This window comes from Megalobrama amblycephala, linkage group LG11 (assembly GCF_018812025.1).
Source record: "Megalobrama amblycephala isolate DHTTF-2021 linkage group LG11, ASM1881202v1, whole genome shotgun sequence".
Taxonomy (NCBI): domain Eukaryota; kingdom Metazoa; phylum Chordata; class Actinopteri; order Cypriniformes; family Xenocyprididae; genus Megalobrama; species Megalobrama amblycephala.
Genome location: NC_063054.1, coordinates 12,330,301 through 12,356,909, shown reverse-complemented (window position 1 = coordinate 12,356,909; position 26,609 = coordinate 12,330,301). Strand labels below are relative to the sequence as shown.

Genomic DNA, 26,609 nt, shown 5'->3' with positions numbered 1-26,609 from the left:
CCGGTAATGATATTAATGAATTATATTATAAATTAATAAGTAAAAATTACATTTATATTTTATCTGAATTGTGCATACGTACTGACGGGTGACGCACGCTAAGAAAACCGTTTGTCCCTTATGCGTTTCCGTCTGACGTTTACGGGAAACTGACGTGTCTTTTCCTTCAGTGTGGCCAGACTGTACAGCTGCTGTTTCAGCGTGAGATTGTTTGGAACTAATTAATTAAATGCTTTGGTAAAATAAGAACAACCGATTTGCAAATAAGTGAAGTCATGGCGGCAGACTGGGAGGAAATCAGGCGTCTAGCTGCGGACTTCCAGCGAGCTCAGTTTGCAGATACTGTACAAAGGTAAAGTCAAGTTGTTGGTGTTGCTGCTTCTTCTGCAAGCTAAACAAGTTAATAAAACGACGCGTTTCATCCCGGCCCTAGTTTCTTGTGTCGTGAATCAGTATATCGTGCACAAGAAACAAGATTCTTGACCCACTAAATACTGGAAAACTGATTAACGTTACTCAAATTCCGGCGACACAATTATCTGGTCGTGCATTAAAACGTCATTGGTGTTTATAAAGAGCCAGAACTGAGCATGCGCCTTCGTTATATTATGTTTTTAGGCCATGCTGAGATGCCATACCTTACAGTGTCAAGCACATACATGTGTGTATTGGAATCATCTTGTAATACCATGTTATATATCAAATTGTAGCCTATAAATCAATAAGATTTTGTTTATCACAGACAACTTAAAATATTTAGTAAGATGCTTACCAAGTGCTTAGTTTTATAATCAAAGCTCAAAACACATAATGCAAATACAATACAATGATAATTGAGAGATGGAAAAATAAACGTTTCTCAAAAGCCTGAAAAAAATGATGTATGTTAATCAAGTAAACCCAAAGTCCAGTAAATGTTAATTTAGAAATATTAATAACAACAATATAAATATTAACATTAACTTAAAGGGTTAGTATATTACATTAACTTAGAGGGGTAAGTTCACCAAAAATGAAAATTCTGTCATTTATTACTCACCCTTATGTTGTTCCACACTTGTAAGATCTTCGTTCATCTTCAGAACACAAATTAAGATATTTTTGATAAAATCCGATAGCTCAGTGAGGCCTGCAAGACAATTAACACTTTCAATGCCCAGAAAGCTACTAAAGACATATTTACAGTTCATGTAACTACAGTGGTTCAACCTTATTGTTATGAAGCAACGACAATACTTTTTGTGTGCCAAAAAAAAAAAAAAAAAAACGACAAAATAATGACTTTATTCAACAATATCCAGTGATGAGCGATTTCAAAACACCGCTTCATGAAGCTTTGAAGCTTTACAAATCTTTTGTTTCGAATCAGTGGTTCAGAGCGTGTATCAAACTGCCAAAGCCACATGATTTCCTTAAACGAGGCTTTGTTATGTCATAAGTGTTTCGAAAACATTTTGAAATTTCAATGGTTCACGTGACTTTGGCAGTTTGATACATGCTCCGAACCACTGATTCGAAACAAAAGATTCGTAAAGCGTTGAAGCTTCTTGAAGCAGTGTTTTGAAATTGCTCATCACTAGATATTGTTGAATAAAGTAGTATTTTGTTTTTTTGACGCACAAAAAGTGTTCTTGTCGCTTCCTAACCACTTGAACCACACATGAACACAGTCACATGAACTGTTTTAAATATGTCTTTAGTACCTTTCTGGGCATTTTAAAGTGTTAATTATCTTGCTGTCAATGAGGGCCTCACTGAGCCATTGGATTTTATCAAAAATATCTTAATTTGTGTTCCGAAGATGAAAGAAGGTCTTACGGGTGTGGAACAACATGAAGGTGAGTAATTAATAATTGAATTTTAATTTTTGGGTGAACTAACTTTATTAAAATCATTTAAAGATTTCATAGCAAAAAAGAAAGAAAAGAAAGTGTACCACAAACTGAAGATGGACAAAAATTATACTAAAAGGCCTTTTACCTGCTAATAAAGGATGATCTATCAATCAGAAAGCAGGTAGAAGATTGTGTACAACAGATTTATAAGCAAAGTTTTTGCATGTTTCAAATATGATACAGTATGCATTATAGGGTTAATAAAAGGGACTTCTATTACAAGGTATTCCCCATTGCTTTGAGTAAGATAAGAAATAACACTATTGATTTGTGAGAAAGTAATTGTCATGTATGATCTGACTTTAGAATTGATTTTGTCACTTGCAGATTTTGAGTCACAGTAATTGTGTGTATGTGTTGAATTCAGGTTGTCTGAGAGGAACTGCATTGAGATTGTGGCCAAGCTGGTGCTGGATAAGAAGTTAGATGTGGTTCACACTCTGGATGGGAAAGAGTATGTGACTCCTGCACAGATCAGCCGAGAAATGCGCGATGAGCTCTACATGCAAAGAGGTTAGTGGAATACGTCATACAGTTGACTCAGCTTCTCCTTTACCCTGTTAATAAGTGTACTGTATATCGCTTTGAATCACAGAATCTGCTACAAGACCATCTGAATCTAACAGTTTGCTTTATATTTTAAGGGAGGATTAATGTTGTGGACCTTCAAAAGGTTGGTTTCTAGTTTTCATATGCATCTTGCACATAAGTTGGGATATTGTACATGAATGCATTTTTAAGCGTTCTTTAATATTTCTCACAGATCATCAATGTTGATTTGGTCCATGTGGAGAGCAGAGCAAATGAAATTGCCAAATCAGACAAAGGCTTGCAGCTCATACTGGGTCAACTGATCGACAAGTGAGTGATGGACTAATGCATGTTTTTGGGTGTTTCTTGAAGAATTAAGGGAAAATGCACTTCAGTAGTGTTGTAGGTCTTGTATCGGTCTCAGACTAAGGGTGTGTTCACACTTGTAGTTTGGTTTGCTTGGTAGTGTTCAGACCTATTCATATAAACCACGCTAACAGAGCAGTCGCACCAGGGTTCATTTTAATCTAACGAAACATGCGTGAACATGTGATTGTGTGAATGGGTTCGCAAGTGTGAACACGCACTAAGAGGACTCAGGGTTTTATCTCAAGACCAAAACTGTGAGAATATCACTAAATTGCCAGTGCATTGACTGATTTATTTGTAGACATCATTACTGTGATTTGATGTAAAGCTTTCTGCTTCAAATGAGGTCAATAACTAATTTCTAATTTGATTTCTTTTGTTACTGTTGTGCCGGGTCAAAAATTAATGGGGGATTGTGTCAGAAATGAATACATATGCCCACAAAATAGTACTTGTATATCTTTTTATATTATAATATACAATATAATTATATCACGAGAGCAAGAGAGCTGTTTTCACAAATATGAGCATGATTGCAAATGTGATATTTATTTTATACAAAAGTTCCATGAACAAAATGTTATTTTTAAATTCATTAATCTCAACATTATTTATGTAGTTGCAATTGTACCAATTCAGATGTACCAATTCTTTGGTGTTAGTGATTTCATTTGATTGGTAACAGCTCTATACAGTGTCTTATTCTAATTGTATGTATTGATTAAATAAAAGACATTTCTCAGGCAGTAAATGTGTATCTTTTAGATTAATTTGAGGAGTTCTGGTCTGGTTTTGGTCTAAAATTCTTGGTCTCATCACACACTGGTTTTGGTCTTGACTTGGTCTTGGTTTAGGTGGCTTGACTATAACACTTCTCTTCAGTTCTGTCAACATTTTAGTTGACTCTTGTAGGTTGTCATGCAATTTACTGTCCTAAATGCTTGTTCTGATATAAAGAACATACTTGGATCGGCTTGCTGAGGAGGTGAATGATAAACTACAGGAGGCTGGACAGGTGAACATTGCAGAGCTTTGCAAAACATATGATCTACCTGGGGATTTTCTTACTGAGGTTAGTCCAGTCTGCATGAAGTATTGTGATTCTTAGAATGTATAATTAGGAGAGAGTCATTTTCATTGGCATTTTGGCCTCTACTGTTTTCAGTGTATATATATTTTAATATGGATGAGCTGCAACAAACATATGAGATCACTTTCTTTTACATTTAATAATTGTATCATTACACACATGTAATAAAACAAGCGACTGTCTTCTCTGACAGTTTAACATGTTCCTTCTACTAGGAGCTGAACTCTAGGCTGGGCAGAGTGATCCAGGGACAGATTGATCAGTACAACAGGGGAGTGATCTTCACCCAAGCTTTCATCGCTAGACACAAAGCTTGTATATGTGGTCTGTTCAGTGCCATCACAAGGTAATCAGCTCCAGATCGTTACTCTCTGCATCATGGGCCACATAATGGAAAACATATAATACTGGGTGTGCTGAGTTAGTTAGTTAGTTAATATTAGTTAGTTAACATTAGTTAACATGAACTAATAATGAACTGCACTTATACAGCATTTAATAATCTTTATTGTTAATTTCAACATTTACTAATACATTATTAAAATCTTGTTAACATTAATGCACTGTGATCTAACAATAAACAACTGTATTTTCATTAACTAAAGTTAACGAAAATTAGTAAATACAGTAACAAATGTATTGCACATGGTTAGTTCATGTTAGTTAATACATTAACTAATGTTAACTAATGAACCTTATTGTAAAGTGTTACGCAATTTTCTATGAGTTCTTTTTCTTCAGTCTGTTGATTAAAGGGCTAGTTCAGGCAAAAATGAAAATTTACTCATTCTAAAACCATAAGAATTTTCTTCATCTTTGAAATGCAAATATATTTTTAATGAAATGTTAGAAATTTCTGTCCCTCCATTGAAAGTCCACTCACCCAAAACTTTGACATTTCACAGAGTTCTTACAGAGATCGCAAAAGTAAAAAGATACAATCCCTTTACGGAAGCTTAGATGTGCTTGATTGACACGCAAGGACAAATCTCAATGGAGCTTCCATTTTCTGTTTGAGCTTTGAATTGATCAATGTTTATATGTGAATAAGAGCCTTAATGAAATCTGTTCATCATATAAAGCAATTGTCTCTGTTCTTAAGGCTTGAATTAAACTCAATTCATATGGCTTACTGTTAAGATCCCTTAATGAATTTTTGGGTGAACATACTTTCATTGGAGGGACTCTCAGTTTCATTAAAATTATCTTAATTTTTGTTTAAAAGATGAACAAAAGTCTTATGGGTTTTGAACAACATCAGGGTGATTAAATGATGGCAGAATTTAATTGTGTTGAACCTAAGCACATTAAATTGCATTTATTGCATTTAAATTGCATGAATATACATACATTTTTTTCCAGACTTACCTTTTCTTCTTATGTGTCCTTAAAAATTGATTTCTCTGTAGTTTATTAACGGTTGTGATTTCCATCCATAGGCCTACGCAGATCAGCAACTTGATAAATCTCTATGGTTTTCAGGAGAATCTGTTATACTGTAAGTTTTGAAGTCTGCATTTTTACATTTTTAATCATTTCCTGTTTGTGTATTCTGCATATAGACTGCTTGTGTGTTCTTTCTTGTTTATCAGCGGTGCTCGAAGAGCTGGTTAACAGTGGCCGTTTGAAGGGCTCCGTGGTTGGAGGCAGGCAGGATAAAGCCATCTACATTCCTGACATCTACTCCAAAGCCCAGAGCACTTGGGTTGACTCTTTTCTCAAACAGAATGGATATTTAGGTGTGTTTATCTTAAATGACAAAGCCAAAGCTTGACTTCGTTTTTAGAAAATATAGCTTATGCATTTGCAATTTTCAGTCTCTCTGTTCTAGAAATGGGGACCCAGAAAAATCAATGACTCCCAATGCACTGCAGTCGCAGCACTGGAGCTGCCCAATCAAATGCTTTCTAGAATGATAATGTCCCCTACACCCTAAATAATAAATGCCACCTGCCTCCAACTAAAGCTGCGTCCAAAATCGGTCACTTGTTCCTTTTCATTGTTCCTATTTAGTGAATGGGGAGCAATTTCAAACACAGTGTAATATGCTTTCCATTGGCACAAAAGAAGCCTGGTTTGGTGTCAGTGTTGCATCCCAACATGCACCTGTGTGCTCCAGAGACAACATAGCCCAGAGTGGATCATTGCGCAAGTCAATCAGGCTTTCCTCGATAAATGTATGCAACATATTTGCACTGACAACCAAATGCCCAACTTAAATTCCAAGGCTTTTCAAACCAGAAGTCATCACCATTATTAAAATTGGTCAGTTATATTGTATTAACAGAAACAGGCTTTATCACATAGGCTACTTGATTGTCAAAAAATTGGCGCCATCTTCTGTCTTAGTTGTAAATTGCAGTAAAAGTGAAAAGGAAAAGGGCTTCAGTATTAAGCATTTTTACTATAATATTTTTGCAGTTTTTGCCTTCTTCCTGGACTTATTCATTTGTACATTGTAATGAACTCTTTTTCTTTAGTTAAAGCTTTGGTTACACTTTAATTTGATGGTTCATTTTAGACGTTCTACTAAGTAACTTTGCAACTGCATGTCAACTAACTCTCATCAGAGTATTAGTAGACTGTTAGGTTAGGGTTCAGGTTAGTAGAATAAGTTGACATGTATTTAAACCATTGAAATAAATTATTAGCAAAGCTTTAATATTATATACAGGTAAAATTATAAAATAAATTAAACTCAGATGAATATTTTATGTCTGCATGTTTGCTGAACAGCCATGTATAAGCAGGATAAAATGCAGTCAGAAATTATGATCTGTCAAAAATTACAGATGTTTCTTTAGTATCTAGGGTATTTGAAGGACTGAAGGGTGAATATGCATAAGTTCAACAAATCACAACATATACCGCCCTCAACTACTCACACACATGTATTTATCATGTGCCTATACTGTATAAGCCTACTGCTCTACTTCTACATTATAAAAAATGTATACATTGAACCTTGCCTAACCTTAATTTTAACTGCTTTTCGGTTTATAATGAACACATTTGAGGTGTGTTAAAGGGATAGTTAAAAAATGAAAATTTGATGTTTATCTGCTTACCCCCAACGCATCCAAGATGTAGGTGTCTTTGTTTCTTCAGTAGAACACAAATGATGATTTTTAACTCCAACTGCTGCCGTCTGTCAGTGGTATAATGCAAGTCAGTGGGAACTTGGACTATAAGAGTAAATTAAACACGACAGACAAATCCAAATTAAACCCTGCGGCTCGTGACGACACATTGATGTCCTAAGACACGAAATGATCGGTTTGTGCGAGAAACCGAACAGTATTTATATCATTTTTTACCTCTAATACACCACTATGTCCAACTGCATTCATCACTCGATTCGTTTGGTCTGATCGCGCTCTGACAGCGGCAGTGATGTCTCGCGCATATACTTCAATGCTTTTTTCATTTATTTAGAAAAGCAAAAATCGCAGATATCACACTAACATGAAAGTAAAATGTGTTCTGGAGGGTTTAAAAGTCAAACTGTGAACTGTAAAAGCATTTTTTTTAAAAATCAGTAAAAACCTCTGTATTTCATTTGTAGGTGGATTTTTTTTATTTATTTTTTTTTTATAAATCAGGTACTGGTCAAAATAACTGTCTCTGGTAATCAACACTTTGCTACATAAAGCTTAATTTACATTGACCCGAGAACAATCCTTTACAGCTCTTCTCAGTTAAGTTGTGTCTATTCTCTTGCAGAGTTTGAGGCACTAACCCGTTTGGGAATACCTGATCCAGTCAGCTACATAAAGAAGCGGTTTAAGTCCAGCAAATTGCTTTTTCTCAAATCCGTGTGTGTTGGCAGAGCCATTGTAGATCAGCTTGAGGCCTCAGTGGAAGAGGCCATCAACTCAGCCACTTGGGTTGACCTACAGGTGCAGTCATGCAACTTTTTTTTTATTATTACAAGAAACAAATATATATCCACAAATGTTACGAGGTAATTTCTTCTCGTTTAGCCAATGCTCCCAAGCAGTCTGTCTGAGGACGATGTAGGAATCCTGTTGAATGAAGTGCTGAGGGCTATGAATGTGCAGTCCAGTGCCAGGCTTCTCTCCACTTCTGTAGTCAGCGAAAAGTTCATCAGCGGATGCCTTACTTTATTTGATGACATCATGCAACAGAAAGCACAGAAGGTATGTGATCTTGTCCTGCAACTGTACACTGTACACCTTGTCAGGGTCAGAAATTAACCAATATTTGCCCCCTGAAAATGTTTTCCCTGGGCATTTTTTCCCTTTGTAAGGGCAATCTTTATAATTAATTACCTTATTAAATCTCTGTTGGTTTTTATGTAAAATATTTAAATGTAATCAATTCAATCAATCAGAATACTATAGTCTGTTAGCAATAAAATTTGATAAGCAGCAAAAGCCATCTTTACATTGGCAAGAAGCTGCATATGACATAACATTTTTATTTACATTTACACAGACTGTTTAATGCTGCTCAATGCAATGTAAAACAACTACATAATGTTATAAGGTTAATGCCATTTTAGATGGCCTACATAAACTATATAAATTATAACATAAAAAAACAATATTGTGAAGAAAAATCATTGGAATACATTACAAATGTTTTTGTGTGTGGAGAAACATTCTTTTAGGCTATGCAGCAGGCAAGCCTCTTATGCAGAAAACCGTTTATGAATTATTTATTTTTTATGTATTAGAAAATCACATGGGTTATCATAATAGCATGAAAAACTTCAAATTGGTTATAAATTATATACAGAAAGCAAGCAAAGAACATTCTCCTTCACTGAAGCAGTCAATCGCAAGCTCATACTATTTGCTCACTGAGTTCATCGCTCTTGCTATAATCCATTATAATCATTGATAATCATTATGATGAGAGAATTTGCGGAACAGCAGCGTTTTCAGCGGATTTCTTCATTATTGATGACTAATCTAAACACCTGTGATTGGCCATTGCATTTATAAGCTCAACAGAAACAGGTGTGTGAGGTTATAATCAGGGTTCCCACACTTCTTGAAAGACGTATGAATTCAAGGCCTGGAAAGTATGTGAAAACAATCATAGGTCCTTGAAAGTGCTTGAATTAAACATGAACTATATTTTGTTCGAGTAGCTTGGTGCTATTACAAAAATTGGCCTTTATGCGCTGGCAATGGCAGAATGAAACTACTAACTGAGGGGAAAGCAAGACAAACCTAAATGAAAGAAAAAAAAAAACTGCACAAGCGCATGGATCGTGATCACGTGCAGGCAGCCCTGCATGATGAAGCAGTGAGCTCAGTATCAGGGAATTGGAAATTCAGTGATGCTTGGCTTAGTATTGAGCTACATAAAAATTGATTATTCAAAGTTTCAACGAATGCATAAAGTAGTGTACACTCACCTAAAGGATTATTAGGAACACCTGTTCAATTTCTCATTAATGCAATTATCTAATCAACCAATCACATGGCAGTTGCTTCAGTGCATTTAGGGGTGTGGTCCTGGTCAAGACAATCTCCTGAACTCCAAACTGAATGTCAGAATGGGAAAGAAAGGTGATTTAAGCAATTTTGAGCATGGCATGGTTGTTGGTGCCAGACGGGCCGGTCTTAGTATTTCACAATCTGCTCAGTTACTGGGATTTTCATGCACAACCATTTCTAGGGTTTACAAAGAATGGTGTGAAAAGGGAAAAACATCCAGTATGCGGCAGTCCTGTGGGCGAAAATGCCTTGTTGATGCTAGAGGTCAGAGGGGAATGGGCCAACTGATTCAAGCTGATAGAAGAGCAACTTTGACTGAAATTACCACCCGTTACAACCGAGGTATGCAGCAAAGCATTTGTGAAGCCACAACACACACAACCTTGAGGCGGAAGGGCTACAACAGCAGAAGACCCCACCGGGTACCACTCATCTCCACTACAAATAGGAGAAAGAGGCTACATTTTGCACGAGCTCACCAAAATTGGACAGTTGAAGACTGGAAAAATGTTGTCTGGTCTGATGAGTCTCGATTTCTGTTGAGACATTCAGATGGTAGAGTCAGAATTTGGCGTAAACAGAATGAGAACATGGATCCATCATGCCTTGTTACCACTGTGCAGGCTGGTGGTGTAATGGTGTGGGGGATGTTTTCTTGGCACACTTTAGGCCCCTTAGTGCCAATTGGGCATCGTTTAAATGCCACGGCCTACCTGAGCATTGTTTCTGACCATGTCCATCCCTTTATGACCACCATGTACCCATCCTCTGATGGCTACTTCCAGCAGGATAATGCACCATGTCACAAAGCTCGAATCATTTCAAATTGGTTTCTTGAACATGACAATGAGTTTACTGTACTAAAATGGCCCCTACAGTCACCAGATCTCAACCCAATAGACATCTTTGGGATGTGGTGGAACGGGAGCTTCGTGCCCTGGATGTGCATCCCACAAATCTCCATCAACTGCAAGATGCTATCCTAACAATATGGGCCAACATTTCTAAAGAATGCTTTCAGCACCTTGTTGAATCAATGCCACGTAGAATTAAGGCAGTTCTGAAGGCGAAAGGGGGTCAAACACAGTATTAGTATGTTCCTAATAATCCTTTAGGTGAGTGTATATAAGCGCAGCACTTCTTTGTTTACAGAGGTAACCAGGGAAACAGAAACCAGTTCAGACCAATGCGAAGATCGACCCATATTTTTACCCAGCTTACACACAGTGTTGTATGGTTTAGGATGTTACCGTAAACCCTGATCTCATCCAATAATTTAAATTTATTTGTGCAGGTCTTAAAGAAATATTTGTGCAACATGAGCAGATTTAAATATAATGCTGCAACCAACACGTTTATATTCATTTTCACATTAATTCTTCGTTGTTATCAGTTGTTCTCATTTTAATTTAATGGGGTCATGACATTTTTAATATGTTCCTTGAGGTTCACTTATAAGAAGTTTTTTTTTTGCACAAAAAAACAAACAAAACAAAACCAAGTATGCTGCCCGGCCAAAAAAAGGTCGCTGTTTGGATTTAAATATGCATATGCTTAAGAGTCTATGACTGGATCATTATTACAGTGATTATTATGTTTCTAGCATGTTATATGTTTGGCAACAGTTCTTTTAACCCTATTTGGTGGAGTGTGTAGCTTTTCATTTCTTAAACAACCATGCAGGAAGACACATCATGGCCATATTCCAAGATGACAAAGCCAAGATTCATCAGGCTCAAATTGTGAAAGAATGGTTCAGAGAGCATGAACAATCATTTTCACATATGAATTGGCACCTCTGAGTCTAGACCTTAAATTAATTGAAAGTCTGGAAGAGGGATGTGCTGGAAGAGACTTTACAGACTGCTCACCTCTTGCATTGTCAATACAAGATCTTGACCAAAATTTGTCATAGTTCCTGCATGTTTGTTTAAGAAATGAAAAGTTACACACTCCATCAATTAGGGGTAGAAGAACTGTTGCTAAACATATAACATGCTAGAAACATAATAATCACTGCAATAATGATCCAGTTATAAACTCTTAAGCATTTGCCTATTCAAATCCAAACAGTGCCCACTCGCTATTGCACATGAATAAATGTTTTAAAACATTATCCATATAAAACCGTAATTTACAAATAAAGCATTATGAAATAATATACTTATGGTTTGTGATGCAGCAGCTGTCAGATCCAGTACAGTTGGCTGCTGCTTTCAACAAAAACAATCTGCAGTAAACTGCTTTGAACAAACATATAATCCTCCGACATGATCCAGGACGCCATTAAATTAAACTATCCACCTGTTCCCGATGCTGAGATCTTTCTCAAGTCTTTCTCATGTCTGTACATACATAGTACAGTACAAATGAACAGTTTAAACTGGATGCGTCAAAACAACATTCTTTCACCCTTCCATTTGTCCTGTTGTCACAAATCCCTCAAAATCCAAACGAAGCTGTTTTTGGAGCTTGATTAAATAAATACTTAGTTTATAATGAGGAGGACATTTTAAGCTTTGAAACTTGCAGGATGTTGCAGCATTAATTAACTGACACTGCACCTTCTATTTATTTATGTATGTATATATAATATGTACAAACATACAACAAGATTTATGAGATTTTATGCATCAACACATTAACAGGAAATCAGCACATTTTTTTGTTAATACACTGGCTTGAAAGGGGGTGTTCTTTCCAGCTGGCAAGAAATAGTGCACGTGTAGGCTAAAACATTTGTAGATGATTGTTACAGGATGTGTTTATCTTCTCTGCTTTATCAATAGGAAGTGAAGAATAACCCTGTGTTTCTGATAACTGAGGACGATGTCAAACAAGCATCTGTTTTATTGGAGACTTCAGCCTCTTCAAAGAAAGACAAAAGAGATGAGCGGCGGAAGAAGGCTGCAGGTAAAGAGACCATCCATCCATCCATTTTCCTAGCATTAGTCCTGCTCATTTGCAGGATTCCCTTCCTGACACAACCCAGCACTCTCACGCGCACTCCTACAGACAATTTTTGGCATATCCAATGCTACAGGTAAAGCGTACATTTCAGATAACTGCAAAATGGTGCAGAAAACACTGATGATACTGATTCATTTTTAAGGTCTCTATGAAAACAGAATTGGGGTTTTGTGGCTTTTAAGCCCATGCCTGTTGTTTGTTTTGTATCCATCTATGTGCTAGTGTACTAAGTTGACAAAATGAATTTTAAGCAGATAAACACATTTAAAATTTACAGTATCTCTCCTCTAGGAAGATGGACCAAAGACATTGAAAATTGACACCAAAGACATTCACCCTGCACTCAGGGTCATATGCAGAAGTGTTTCCTCCCTCAAATACCACCTGCCTCAGCTTAGAAAGCTAAAAGCTAGCCCAATATGTAATATGTTCTTCCCAAACTTCCTGTTTCAATAGTAAAAACACAAGAGAGAGCTCATCAGGCCATACATAATTATTATGCATAACTGTTTATTATTATTATTATTATTTCCCATAATTTTCATAGTTAAACTTTCAAACAGTAGTTTTTCATTCTTGCAATAGAAATTAATTTAAAAAAGAAGTTTAGAAGTTGATTTAAAAAAAGTCTGCTGTTGGCTTTTTGCTTTATCAGAGGGCAGCGGAAGCGTGAAAGGAGGTGGAGGCGGAAATGCCAGAGAGATCCGAATCCGCAAAACAAAAAAGAAGGGCAGGAGGGAGGAAGACAGTGATGAAGAGACATCACACACCTCTCAGGGTAAGAACACAGATTAAGAAAATGCAGTGGGTATCAAGAACTAACAATAAACAACATTGTCTTGCAGCATTTACTTGTTCATAAGTTACTGGTAATTTATAAACATGCTATTATATAAGTGTAAATATGCTGTTCGTTTATAGTACATTAATATTAATTTAGATTTGTATCATTGAACTCAAATGTTTTAGCGTGTATATATATATATATATATATATATATATATATATATATATATATATATATATATATATATATAATGATAAAGGCACAAAGTGTACATTATCAGCTGTAACATTTGTCTTTCTGAACGGGTGCATGATGATGCTGTTTGGAGCAACCTTTGTAGCACGTAGTATCGCAACGACACATTCACTTTGACCTGTTTAATCTTTGCAGGTCTAAATGCAGTTAATTTTGTATTTGTATTGAATTTTTGTTTTTTGTATGTCTTTTCACAAGTAACACGTCAGTTATGGTCCCACCCTGGTTAAACACCCTCTGGCTCTGCCTGCTACAGTAGCCACACTCCAAACTCACACTATTGGTTGAGCTGGAAAGGGATTGACTAATATAAGAGAATATATTTTAACATTACAAATCTTACATAACTACATCTTTAATGTTAACAAATCTAATCTTATTGTTAAGTTTTCCTGAAAACCTGTAACAGCCTCTAAATGTGTGTTCACACTTGTCAGGATTGGTTCCATTAAACTGAACTCTGGTGCGATGGCACTGTTAGTTTCAAACTGTGCTGTTTTGACTCTGTTCACATTTTATAAGCTTTTTGTGATTTCTCAGTTGGGAACGAGCGCATTTATCACACAGCATAAAATATCTATCATAAAAGCTGTCCAATCAGGTTGTAACCGCCTTTTGTTTTGATTCTTTAGGTTCTATGTTAAATATGACAGTGTGAACACTAAGCAAACCAGGACTGGATGGATCATTTTCTTTTTTGGTTCGGACCAAAAGATCTAAGAGAGCCACACCCTCAGTGTAATTTGTGATGGTAGTAGGAAAGAAGCAGTTGTAGATCCTGTTATATTTTGTGTGTGTGTGTGTGTGTGTGTGTGTGTGTGTGTGTGTGTGTGTGTGTGTGTGTGTGTGTGTGTGTGTGTGTGTGTGCGCACGCACATTTTTGTGACACATCAGGACACAAATTTGTATAATGACATGGATATGACATGGGTATTACAAGGAGAGGGTGACTTATGAGAACATTACCCCATGTCCCCACTTTTCAAAAGGCTTATACATCTTACAGAATGAGGGTGTTTTTTTTTTTTTTGAGAAAGTAAAAATGTGCACAGTTTCCTGTGATGGGTAGGTTTAGGTGTAGGGTTGGTGTAGGGCCATAGAAAATACAGATTTGTACAGTATAAAAACCATTACGCCTATGGAATGTCCCCACAGGTTCACAAAAACAAACCTGTGTGTTTGTGTGTGGGTGGGTGTGTGTAATGCGTGCATGTGTTACAGGTCGAAATAAGCTAGGAGACATCCCCTTCCTCTCAGTAGAGGAGATCATGGAGGTTCTGGAGCAGAAAGTGTGTGACAGCTCTGAGGAGATGCTGCAGGAACTGGCAGAGCAGTTACAAAGGTTCAAACCATGAGATTAAAGCTAATTGACACTAAAAGTACAGCACTGGCAAGTTCATAATGTGGAAAACGGCTTGAAGACCTATTCACACCAACACAAAGGTTCAGCATGAAAATTTGTTCAGATTTTGTTCAGAAATTCTACATCCTCAGATGGATGAGACCCCACACAGCTCCTGTATGATTTCTGGTCTATCTGACGGACGCTGTGTGCAGTGAAAGGTGGCATTAGACTACTTCTACCTATAAAAAATCTGTCACATTAACAGCATGTGATGTTGTTCTTAACAAATTTGTGCATTCAAGTGTAAATGTTTATCTCACAGAATTTTTGCACTGCACATTATTCTTCCTGTGAACAGGCCTTGAGGTTGTTGTTTTTTTTAAGGCTTTGCTTCAGATAAAATCAACATTTGGAAAATTAAGTTGCATAACATTTTTTTTTTTGTTTTTTTTTTGGACAGGCCATTGAGTAAAATGTACCAAGAAGTGGTCAGTACAGCTTTTATGTCCACAAGTTCAACCGGAGCAGGGGGAAGTTGGAAGAAAAACATGAAGGATCTTCAGGAGGAGATCAACAACTTGTACAACAACATTCGCCTCTTTGAGAAAGGAACCAAACTGTTCTCAGGTCAGTCTGTTCTGTCTGTAGCCTTTGTTGTTCGAGTCTTAAATTAATACACAAATATATGTGGGCTAAAAATAGGGCTGCGCAATATATATCGTTTAAGCATCAAAATCACGATGTGCGCATCCGCGATAGTCACATCGCAGGATGTGCGATGTCTAGTACAGTACGGACCAGACACCATGGTTCAAAATGCACATGATTTTCTGATTAAATTGCAAAATTGACTATCATACAATGAAAGTTTATCATTTGAACATGTTTTAGGTCCTGTCAGTTTAAACATTCAAGAGATTTTAAACCATTTGAGCGCACAAAGACAGGAAAGAGAACTCAATTCTGAATGTGTTGCTGTTTTATGTGCGCGCACACACACACAGAGCCACGCAGATGCACGTGAACACTGAATACCGTTCTCTTCCATGTCTATTTGTGCCTGAACAGACACATACATGAAATTAAAATTTAAAAATGCACGTAAAAGATCACCTGTAATGGAACTGTCTGTTTCAGCTCCTATTTTTTTTTTTTTTTTTTTTTTAAGGTGGTTCAGGTATTAAGCACACACGAGCCACTTTTCCACCGTCGGACCAAACCATTCTTTTTGCTTAACCATTCCATTCTGTGCCAATCCGCATAGCCGGTACAGATATGGTTTCATTTTCCACTGTGGCCGTACCAGGCTCTTTGTGGAAATATAACTGGAACCGGTTCCTTACCGTTCCTAGAACCGTTCGGCCCGACGGTGGAAAAGCAGCTAAGGTTTTACAGCAAATGACTTGGCAGCACAGTATGTTTGTGATGTTTCTCTCTCTGTTATTATCTAACATTTCTGCTTTTTTTTCTGTACACCAGATGAGACGCAGGCTACCATTTCCAGGCATGTTTTGAAGACTGTATGCACAGATGTTACCAATGTGCTGCTGAGCTTTGTGGCAGCTGAGCATATGACCTCGGATAGCTCATCTGCCATCACCAGTGAGGTACAACATTAACCGGCATGGGTAACAATCAGTAGTTGCAATATGTTGCTTTGGGGTTTGCCAAGGAAAACATTTGGATCAGATCTGAGCAGGACAACTGTTCCGTTCTTCAGTGTCAAAAGAAGCTCACTGTCACCGTGGCTGTTGAAAGACACACACACTGAGAGATGGATATGCTCTCCAACTCTCTTTGATTCTCTAGTAGATGAAGCTACTGGAAATTGGCTGAAAATCATCTATTTAGATGGGGGAAAAACTCACAATTTTGTTTATGTATCTATGCCTATATATCTATCTTGTTTAGATATGTGTTGTGTCTGTTTGGTACCATCTTGCAGATCAGGCTGAAGATTCTGGCTAAGCTCTCAGATGAAGTTAAATCTCCTCTGATGAAGCTACACAACAGTCTCAATGGAAAGGTATGTTTGATGGCAGAAAATATCAGTCATATTCAAGCCTACACGGAATCTGTGCTCACAGAACTTCTGAAATTTCAGCAGAGTTCTACATCTGTAATGTTTATGAAATTTTTTGATAATGCTTTCAGCTATGAATAAAAGTGTAAAGTAACTTAATGAGTAAGATATTATGACATTTCTTTGTTCTGCTGTTCAAAGAGGAAGAATGTCTGTAACCAAGCAGATCTCGCCCCCCCATTGACTACCATAGTGGGGGGGGTGAGATCTGCTTGTTTACAAACCTTCTTCCAAATATCTTCCTTTGTGTACAACAGAACAAAGAAATTTACACAGGTTTGGAACAACTTGAGGGGGAGTAAATGATGACAGAATTTTCATTTTTGGGTGAACTATCCCTTTAAGTGTCATTACGTTTAAATCCATTTTTTAAATTCCACAGATTTTCCCCAAAATCAGAGGAGAAAATGTGAAAAATACTATATATTCCATTAAATTTTACAAAATGCATATTGGATCAGTTGTCATAGGTTGGAAGGACCAAGTAACGGAAATTGTTTCCCTTTCTTGACACTTGCAGGCCATTGAAGAGTTTCTTTCATGTTTGGAGACGAGTGCAGAAGACTGCGGGCTACTTCTGAAGAAAGGTGACAAGAAAAGAGAAAGGTAAAGCCTCTTCCATTCTCCAACAATGCATCAGTATTGATCACTTAAGTGTCTGATCTTTAGCAATCAATTGTCTTTTTTATTTTTAATGTTTACCTTATTGGAAATAATAAGGTAATAGACCTTGCATTGTTTTTAGGGATGCTAAAGTTAACATGTTAGCTAGACGTCGACACACACACACACACACACACACACATATATATATATATATATATATATATATATATATATATATATATATATATTAACCAATTAATTCAACGGTTTGCCATTTTCAACGGTTGCTTATTTTGGGGAGTTTCTACCTTTAGTCTCCTCTTCAGCTGGTGAAATGCATGTTAAATATGATTTAAATCTGGAGAATGACTTGGAATGTCCTGAAAAAGATAGATACCACTGGCAAGCTTCAGCAACTGACAACGACCAGGTTAGCTGAGAAAATCAACAGCAGTTGGTAATAGACAAATGACAAGGGCTATGAAAAAAACTCTAAAATAACTGTCAGTAAAATCACCAGCAACCTCCAGAAAGCTTGGGTGATGGTCTCACAATCTGCTGTTCTCAGGAGACTTCACCAACAGAATTACAGAGGATACACACTAAGATCAAACATCTGATCAGTACCAAAAATAGGAAAGCCAATTAGAATTTGCAAAAACACAAAGAGATGAGTTTTATGGACAGATGAGTCAAAAATTAACCTTTATCAAAGTGGGAAAGCAAAAGTGTGGAGAAAAAAAGAAACTGCAAATGAACCAAGGCATACAAGCTCATCTGGAAAGCATGGTGGAGGTAGTGTCATGTCATGGGCATGCATGTCTGCCTCTGGAACAGGCTCACTCATCTTTATTGATGACTTATTCAATGATGGCAGCAGAATAATGAATTCAGAAGTGTACAAAAGAATCTTGCCTATCAGTGTTCAAGAAAATGCCACCAGACTCACTAGGAAGTGCTTCATATGGCAACAGGACAATGACCCAAAACACTAGTATTGCCAACTCAATCAAGGATATTATCATGGTAAAGAAGTGGTGGGTCTTAGATTGGCCAAGTAAATCCTATTGAACATGCATTTCACCAGCTGAAGAGGAGATTAAAGGCAGAAACTCCCCAAAACAAGCAACTGTTGAAAATGGCTGCATTAAAGGCATGGAAAACCTTTTCAAAGTGTGAAACTAAGAGTCTGGTGATGTCTATGGATCACAGACTCGCACCTGTGATTGTTTGCGAGGGATTTACAACTAAATATTAGCTTTTACACTTTAACATTTGCTTTAAAGGGGACCTATTTTACATCTTGTAAAATAGGGCATAATAAGTCTCTGAGGTCCCCAGAGTGTGTAGTATGTGAAGTTTTAGCTCAAATTACCCCCAGATAATTTTTATAGCATATTAAAATTGCCACTTTTTGGGTTTGTGCAAAAACGCGCAGTGTGTGCCCTTTAAATGCAAATGAGCTGCTGTGCTCGGCCTGAGAGGGCGGAGCTTCAAGAGCTGATTCTCCGATGTCAGAAATCAGTCAGGATGCGCTATAATGTCAGAAACTGCGATTATATGCTGCATGGAGATAGAACGGGTATAGTTTAGTTCAATTATGGTTATAACTTATGTTGTCGTCTTGTTTTTATCCACTATATTAGTACAACCCTGTTGTACCGAACCCCGTTCGACTTCACCGATGAGTTTTATGACTTTATTGTACTTCACACAAAAGATGAAGTGTCCGTTTTCACTCTAGAAAATCACTGTAAGAGCTTAATAAAACAGTGCAAGCGTGCATTAAAATATTATCCATAAACTCTCTCTCTCTCCCTTGCATTATCAACAACACACACAGCAAATTACACAAACACTTGTTACAACTAACAGTAAACAAATATATAAAGACCTTATTCCTTTTCGGGTGGTGCTCAATAAACTGGTAAACTTTATATCCATAAATCAACTCCGATGAACTGTAATAAAGTGCTCTCACCTTCATTACTGCCATATCCAGTATCACTCTGGAGACTGTAAGCTGGATCACGAACAGTTTGTACTTATCTATCCATGAGTAACAACTTTTTAGCACAACCTCTGTTTTGTATTGTCCCTTTGTATTGACATTCGTTCACAAAGCAGTCCGGAGTGAAATGATTCACGCAGACATAAACGAATTTCGGTAGAGTTGAGGGAGCATTTTCTTGAAAAACAAAATTAATCCACCTCATCTCTCTAAATTGAGAGAGCTATGTGGATTAATCCATCCAGCTACAGAACACCTAAAACGCTTGGGAGACATTCTCGTCAGTGCAGCAATGGCCGACTGTACAACTGGCTGTGAACTCGCTCAGGGCGGTTCTATGTTAAAACGGCAGTGTCTGTCAACATTCGTGGGCGGGACCTGTGTCTAATGTGACTTCACACTGCCAGGGATCTGGAAACGGCTTGTTCTGAGACACTGCTTATGATTTATGGGGATTAAAAAAAGGAGTGGTTGGATTTTATATCATTATAGGGTGGTTGCATACACACACTGCCAACACACATTTATAGCCAAACACCATGCAAAAGTGAATTTTGCATAATAGGTCCCCTTTAAATTAAACTGTCCCAATACTTATGCTCACATTAGGCAGAGGGATGAAACTCTAAAAGTGCTGTACTTCTTAGTTGGTAAAACATTTTGTGTTGAAACAGTCAATAATAAAATGTGACATTCTGTACTTCTGCCTCATTTTAATCTTGTAATTATATTTATAGATGTCTTGACATCAGAGCCAACAGAGCAATTTTGTCTTTACTGTTCCAATACTTATGGAGGGCACTGTATTACCTGGGCTTTTCTCTGCCTTGTTTTAAATTCACTTCAGAGTCATATGTCACAACAAGCTCCATGTTTAGGCCATGACTAGTTTATTTCACTGTTACACTCTAGATCCCACGACTTGCAAAAGTGGAGGCAGATGAATTTGAGATAAACAGACTAAATGATGGTCCTGTTATTACATTTTGATTGATTAAACATGATGAGGTCAAGACTTAGCATGGATCAGTTGTTCACAATAAAATGGAAAATAGGGTGACTTTTCATTTATGCAGTTAATTATGATTATGTGATCATATAATAAATTTGATTAGAATTTTTTAATTGATATCACTAGGAAAAAAGGCATAGATATTTAGGCAAATGTAGGCATTGTCTTAGAAGGTTTACATATGGTTGACATGTGGTTTGTGTTTGTGTGTGCAGGCAGGCTCTCTTTGTGCACCGTCAGGCTCTGTTGGAGCAGTTGAGAGATGCAGAAGACCCCGCACTTGTGCTGCATCTAACCAGCGTCTTGCTCTTCCAGAACATCACACACTGCATGCTGCATGCACCTGGACGTTGTGTGCCACATATCATTGGCTTCCTGCAAAGCAAGATTCCCGAGGTAACTGAGTCCTAACAGGATGGAAACACTTTCAGCAGTTATTTTATCTATGGTTCCTAACATTTCTTACAGATTTCTGCTTGTTGTAAATCAGATACAGATAAATTAGTACAGTGCCAGTACGTAATGAGAGCGATTCCGTGTCTGAGTTAGTCATACCGTCTCTCTATTAATTGTGAAGCTGTGGGTTGTAAGTAGTTACATCAAAAGTTGAAAAATATATGCTATATCTTTTCAGTTTGTAAGCTACTTTAGTGATAAATTTACATGACAGTGTTGACAACGAGTTTCTGCATTCCTCTCTGTGCGTGATCTTCAAGAGATCTGCGAACTGTCTGTTTGAGAGTTTGTGTGTCACAATGCAGCTGCGCGAGCGCAGTAGCTCAATATAGTAAATAATAATACACATTTGATCGTCTAAAATCGCTTGAATGTCCAAAACTGGCAAGCCGTAAAACACATACAGTTGACAAATGCATGAAATAAATGTAAATGTACAGAAACACATAAGCTACATATTTGTCCTTGTTTGTGTTTTAGGACCAGCACAAGCTGCTGTCTCAGTACCAGAGTCTGGTGGTCAAGCAGCTGGTAGTACAGGGTCACGGCCTGGGAGAAGAACAGCAATCCGGGGCAGGGTGTCGAAGACAGTCCTGTTGTTCCTGATGACGTGGATGGCCTTCAGAAAGAGCTTCCACAGTCTCACCAGAGATGTTAAAGACATCATCCTTGCTCAGAAAAAAACGTCTGTCACAGAGTAACCCAGCTGTTAGTGTTTCCTGCCACATGATGTATTAGAGCTCTAATTTTAAATGTGTAAAAATAAACTGACTGAATTCAGCCTTGCAACATATTTTCTCTATGAGAAGCAGCAGATAAGATATTTGGGAAAGGGTGGACATCTGTATTGTTCTGACAAAACAGTGCTTTACTGACAAAAGACCTTTACCCCCAAAGCCCTTCAGCCCAGGCTGAGAATGATAATTACGAAATATTACCAAAATGATTTTGCATACATTTGAAATGTTGCTCTCCATTAAATAAAGTTAATTTTTATATCTCAAAAACATTTTTAGCAGCTAAATATGGGGGAAAATATATCAAAGTTTGAGGTCAGGAATGCTCAAGTTACATACATAATGATTCAAGCAAAAAGTGTCACAATCATCTCCTCTTTTCTTTTTTCCACACATAAATATCTATATTAAATCTCTCTCTCCAAAAAAAAAAAAAAAAAAAAAAGGTATATTTTGCATTTTATTCAAATTACTATTAAAAAAAGCTCTGTAAAATAATTTTAATCTAATCAAATACTGGCAAAATGACAATTTATTTTATTGGACATGGCCTCCAAATAAATAAATATTGTATATATATATTTTTAATCATTGCATGACTCTCATTCCCATTAAACAAAATACTAGAGTTTGACTGTCAAACCGGCCAATGGGAACATTTAGTAGTGTGAGATCCATCTGGAGAAAATTCAGCTCCACCTCAGTCATTATTTCACGAGCAGTTCCAAAGACCTGCCTCGAGGGGGTGCCACAGTTATTGCATTTTTTATTTAAACAGCAAATTCAATTCACCTTTGTTCCTCATGCCAAGATAAGTAAAACAAAAACCTATTCAAATGTACACATTGAGAAAGGAATAACTATAGGTCTATTTCGGTGCATCACCACCACAAGGATTATCCACTTTTTTTTCCCTATGCCCCATGGCGATCTGCACGAATTCTAGGACTCACTTCCATTAAACTAAACAATCAGCGAAAGGTTAGCTCAGTGGTCTCAAACTCAATTCTTGGAGGGAATTGCTCCAACTCTAATCAAACACACCTGATCCAGCTAATCAAGGTCTTCAGGATCACTAGAAACTTCCAAGCAGGTGTGAGTTGGAGCTGGTTGGAGCTAAACTGTGCAGAGCTGTGGCCCTCCAGGAACTGACTTTGAGACCACTGAGAACGCAAAGCAATAATAAGCATTTTCAACAACTGGGTACAATGAGATGACATTATTCTACTTGCCCTTCAACCATCGAAATTTAAATGTACAACTGGTATAGTATGGGCATAAGCATTGAAGAATGTTACAATCATGAAAACAATAAAAGAGATGCCTGAGCCTTAAGAGGCATTTGAGTCTGGAAAGCGGGGCATGGGGGTCTCGCAGCAAGAAGGTCCCAATTGGAGGCAAGAAGGCTTTTCTGTGTGAAGTTTGGGTTCCCCACAGTCCAAAGACTGGTTGGGTAAACTGGAAAATCGAAGTCGCCTGTATAGGTCTGAGTGAAATGTGAATGTGAGCTAATAACCCTGTTCAGGCCTTAAACATGCTGGGATAGGCCCCAGCACTCCCTGTGACCATACATAGGATAACCAGGTATAAATGTATTGATGGATAGACAAATGATAAATACACAGAAGGACTCATGCTTTCGAATTCTATAAATACAACAAACAGCGAGCCACATAATTATGATTTCACACCCGCCCACATTCCTGCAACCTGATTAAAATGTGCTGTCATCTAAATGGATATTTTCTCGCAGAAGGGATTAACACTGCACTACATGTAATGGTTTTCAATTATAAATATCCACTGATTATTCTGAAAGCACATCAAGTACTTTACATTTGATTGTTTACTTGATAATTGTAATCAGAGAGACATTTTTTATATCAATGGTTTTCTAACTGAAGACAATTGGATTTGGTACAATGGCTAAATAAAATTCAATTTTTTGCAGGGGGAAAAGATTTTAAAGTTTAATTTAACATCTTTTATTTCTTGGAAGCCAGCTTGAATAAATCAAGTTCAGTGTTTTGTATGTACATTTCCCATTTCCCCATTTTTGTAAAATAAAATATTACCAAGAATCTGTGATTTGTTAGTTCTCTTGAACCTTAAGAGAAAAGATTTCCAATGTTTTCCAATGTTTTCACTGACCAACTTTTGATGGCTGCAATACACTCCAAAAAAGTTGGGACAGAGGCTAAATAAAAGTGAAAAGATTATACAATATCCAAGTTAAACTGTTTTGAAACAGTCGACAATAAGTAGATAAATAGGTAATACTGTAGGTGAGGGTGAGACTGAGCAAAAACGGGTCATGGCTCACTACTTTGTGCCAAATTTCATGAGAGAATTGTCTAACAATTCAAAAATCACATTTCTAAATCCAAGATTGCAAAGAATTTAGTTCTTCACCATCTACCATACATAATATTGTGAAAAGATTCAGGGAATCCAGAGAAATCTCAGTTTGAGTAGGGCAAGGCAGGAAACTTCTGTTGAATGTGTGTGACCTTCGAGGCCTCAGATGGCCGTGCATGAGAAACCATCATGCTTCTGTGTTAAAAATAGCCACATGGGCTCGAGGGTATTTTGGAAGACCGTTGTCACTTAACAGTCTGCTGCTGCATCAGGAAATTTCTTCTCTGAGTTCAAACTCATCTCAGATGGTCCAAAAGACAGTGGAAATGTGTGCTGTGGTTGGATAAGTCTACATTTCTTAGGGAAAACGGATATCGTGTTCTCAGTCCCAAAGACGATAGGGACCATCCAGACTTTCATCAGTGACAGGTGCAAAAGCAAAAATCTGTCACTGTACAGGTGGTGCATCAATGCAAACAGCATGTGTGAAGGTACATTGACGTGGAGGCATATATTGGGATTGTACAGAGACATACTGTATACTGCCATCAAGATGACATCTTTCCTGGGAAGCAAGACAATGCCCTCATTCTGCATGTGCTACATCAGAGTGGTTTTATAAGTGCAGTCCAGATCTGTCTGTTATTGAAAATGTTTGGCCCTTCATAAAAAGGAGAATCAGAAAACAATGACCAGACTGAGCAGATGTTTTGTGTCAGGCGAGATTGGGCAAAAATTCCTTTCCCAAAAATCCAACAATGTCAATTCCCAAATTATTAAAGTGTAATTAAAAGGAAAGGTGATGTGACAGTGGTAAACATGCCCCTGTCCCAACTTTTAGGGTATATGGCAGCCATCAAAATCAAAATTTGTTTATATTTACAAAATACAAATACATGGGTCAGTGGAAATTTGGAAATCTTTTGTTTGACTTTTGTCAGTTAAATAAGAATTAACAAATCACAGATTCTTCATTTTATTGGATTTTACAAAATGTCCCAACTGTTCTGGAAATGGAGTTGTAGTACTGTAGCTGTTTTTTAATTTATTATTATTATTTATTTATTTATTTTATTTGAAAAACATTGTAAGGTGTCTGTGCAATAGGATATATATTCAATCATTTTTGTGCACAAGGGTGTGTGTATTTTGAGGTCTGATAATTATAAATGTGATCTGTCTAATGGATTTTGTGTGATACGGTTTGAAATTGTGTTACAGCAGATTTGCAGGATGCAGAGGCAGTATTACATGCTTCTTCCAGATGGCTGTTATTGTACATGTGCAATTTGCGCTGCTTTAAATTTTTGTAATTTTCCACTTTTCTTTGCAGTGTTCAGGGACTGCTGGTTTCTTATACACTGTTGCTTCTTGTTCCCATGGGAACGGCAGGGAGATGATGTGTAAATTCTTTTTTTGAGTCAAACAATAACAGAAGTTGAGAGTGTGAAAATAGTTATATACCCTTTTACAGTCTATGTTTATACTTGATAAGAAAATTTTAAAGCCCCTCTCCCAATGAACACACAAATACACTTTGTATATAATGTTATATTTGTATATAGCCTAACTAAAAAAATTAACACATTCTAAAGCTCACTTTATAACAACACAGATTATAAACAGATCCGGTGAAATCGTCTTCATTTATGAACGACGGAGACACTCGGAAATTAACTGATATTAACGTTAATCACTTTGCCTTCTCAGACAAAAAACGTCAAATGTTGATAAAAAATGATAGGTTAAGCTTATCAGTCTCTGTTTGTCCACATTGTTTTTCATATTCCCTTTCTTTTTTATGTTCTGTGTTTTTCCTCTTCTATCCATTTTGGTCATGTGACAGACGTTGAGTAATTTCGGAGCTAGGGTGAGTGGTTGATATCACATGAAATAATAACCCTCTAGGACTAATTATGAAATATAATTATGCTAGAAAAATTATGCTAATAATTATTCTAGAAGAGGTCAGGTTGGTAGCCTATTATTTTCATTGTTATACGACTGCTCTATATTTTTTGTCCTGTGTGATAAAGTGATAATTGCGGTTTCAAAACATTAAAATGAACACAAACAAACCAAATATTAGCAAATATACTATGAAAGTCACAAATATAATTATATGTTGCGGTTTGTTTCGAACAGGTAGAACAACCTTGCCATATCAGGCCACTAGCCTAGCTATTCTATGGAAGCTTGTTTCCACCACGGAATAAAAATAAATAACGTTAGGCTAAATACATAAAAATAAAAGATAATTGCGACTTTTTCCTCACAATTCTGACTTTTTCCTCACAATTGCTGGTTTACATCTCGCAGTTCTGATATTTTTCTCTGAATTGCAAGTTTTGCTAACTCGCAAATGCTAACTTGCAAGTCAGAATTGCGAGATTTAGCTTAAACTCGCAATTGTGAGATAAAAAGTCACAAATACCTTTTTTATTTTATATTCAGTGGCGGAAACAATTGGAAGGGTTTAAATTGACACACAATTAAAAATACAATTAAAATAGAATGAAATTCAAAGAAATTGGTAGCTGATGCAAGTGTAACGTAGTTTTTAATAATTCATATAGCCTAATTTTGTTGGAAGTTCCCATGGACGTTATAATACACACAATGGTATTTCCAGA

The 26,609-nt window shown here is 36.9% G+C and overlaps 1 protein-coding gene across 1 annotated transcript; it reads left to right on the top strand.

The window, feature by feature from the left end:
- Positions 1 to 115: 115 nt before the first annotated feature.
- On the top strand, positions 116 to 21,661 carry ufl1 (UFM1-specific ligase 1). Its single transcript, XM_048206169.1, is given in 21 exon segments — positions 116 to 352; positions 2,263 to 2,408; positions 2,540 to 2,568; positions 2,659 to 2,756; positions 3,753 to 3,867; positions 4,101 to 4,231; positions 5,325 to 5,383; positions 5,478 to 5,624; positions 7,609 to 7,784; positions 7,869 to 8,045; positions 12,146 to 12,269; positions 12,982 to 13,104; positions 14,590 to 14,710; positions 15,174 to 15,340; positions 16,193 to 16,320; positions 16,659 to 16,739; positions 17,317 to 17,402; positions 20,641 to 20,821; positions 21,362 to 21,433; positions 21,435 to 21,515; positions 21,517 to 21,661. Coding segments are annotated over 21 exon segments (2,385 nt in total). The 5' UTR covers positions 116 to 275; the 3' UTR covers positions 21,583 to 21,661.
- The last annotated feature ends 4,948 nt before the right edge of the window (positions 21,662 to 26,609 follow it).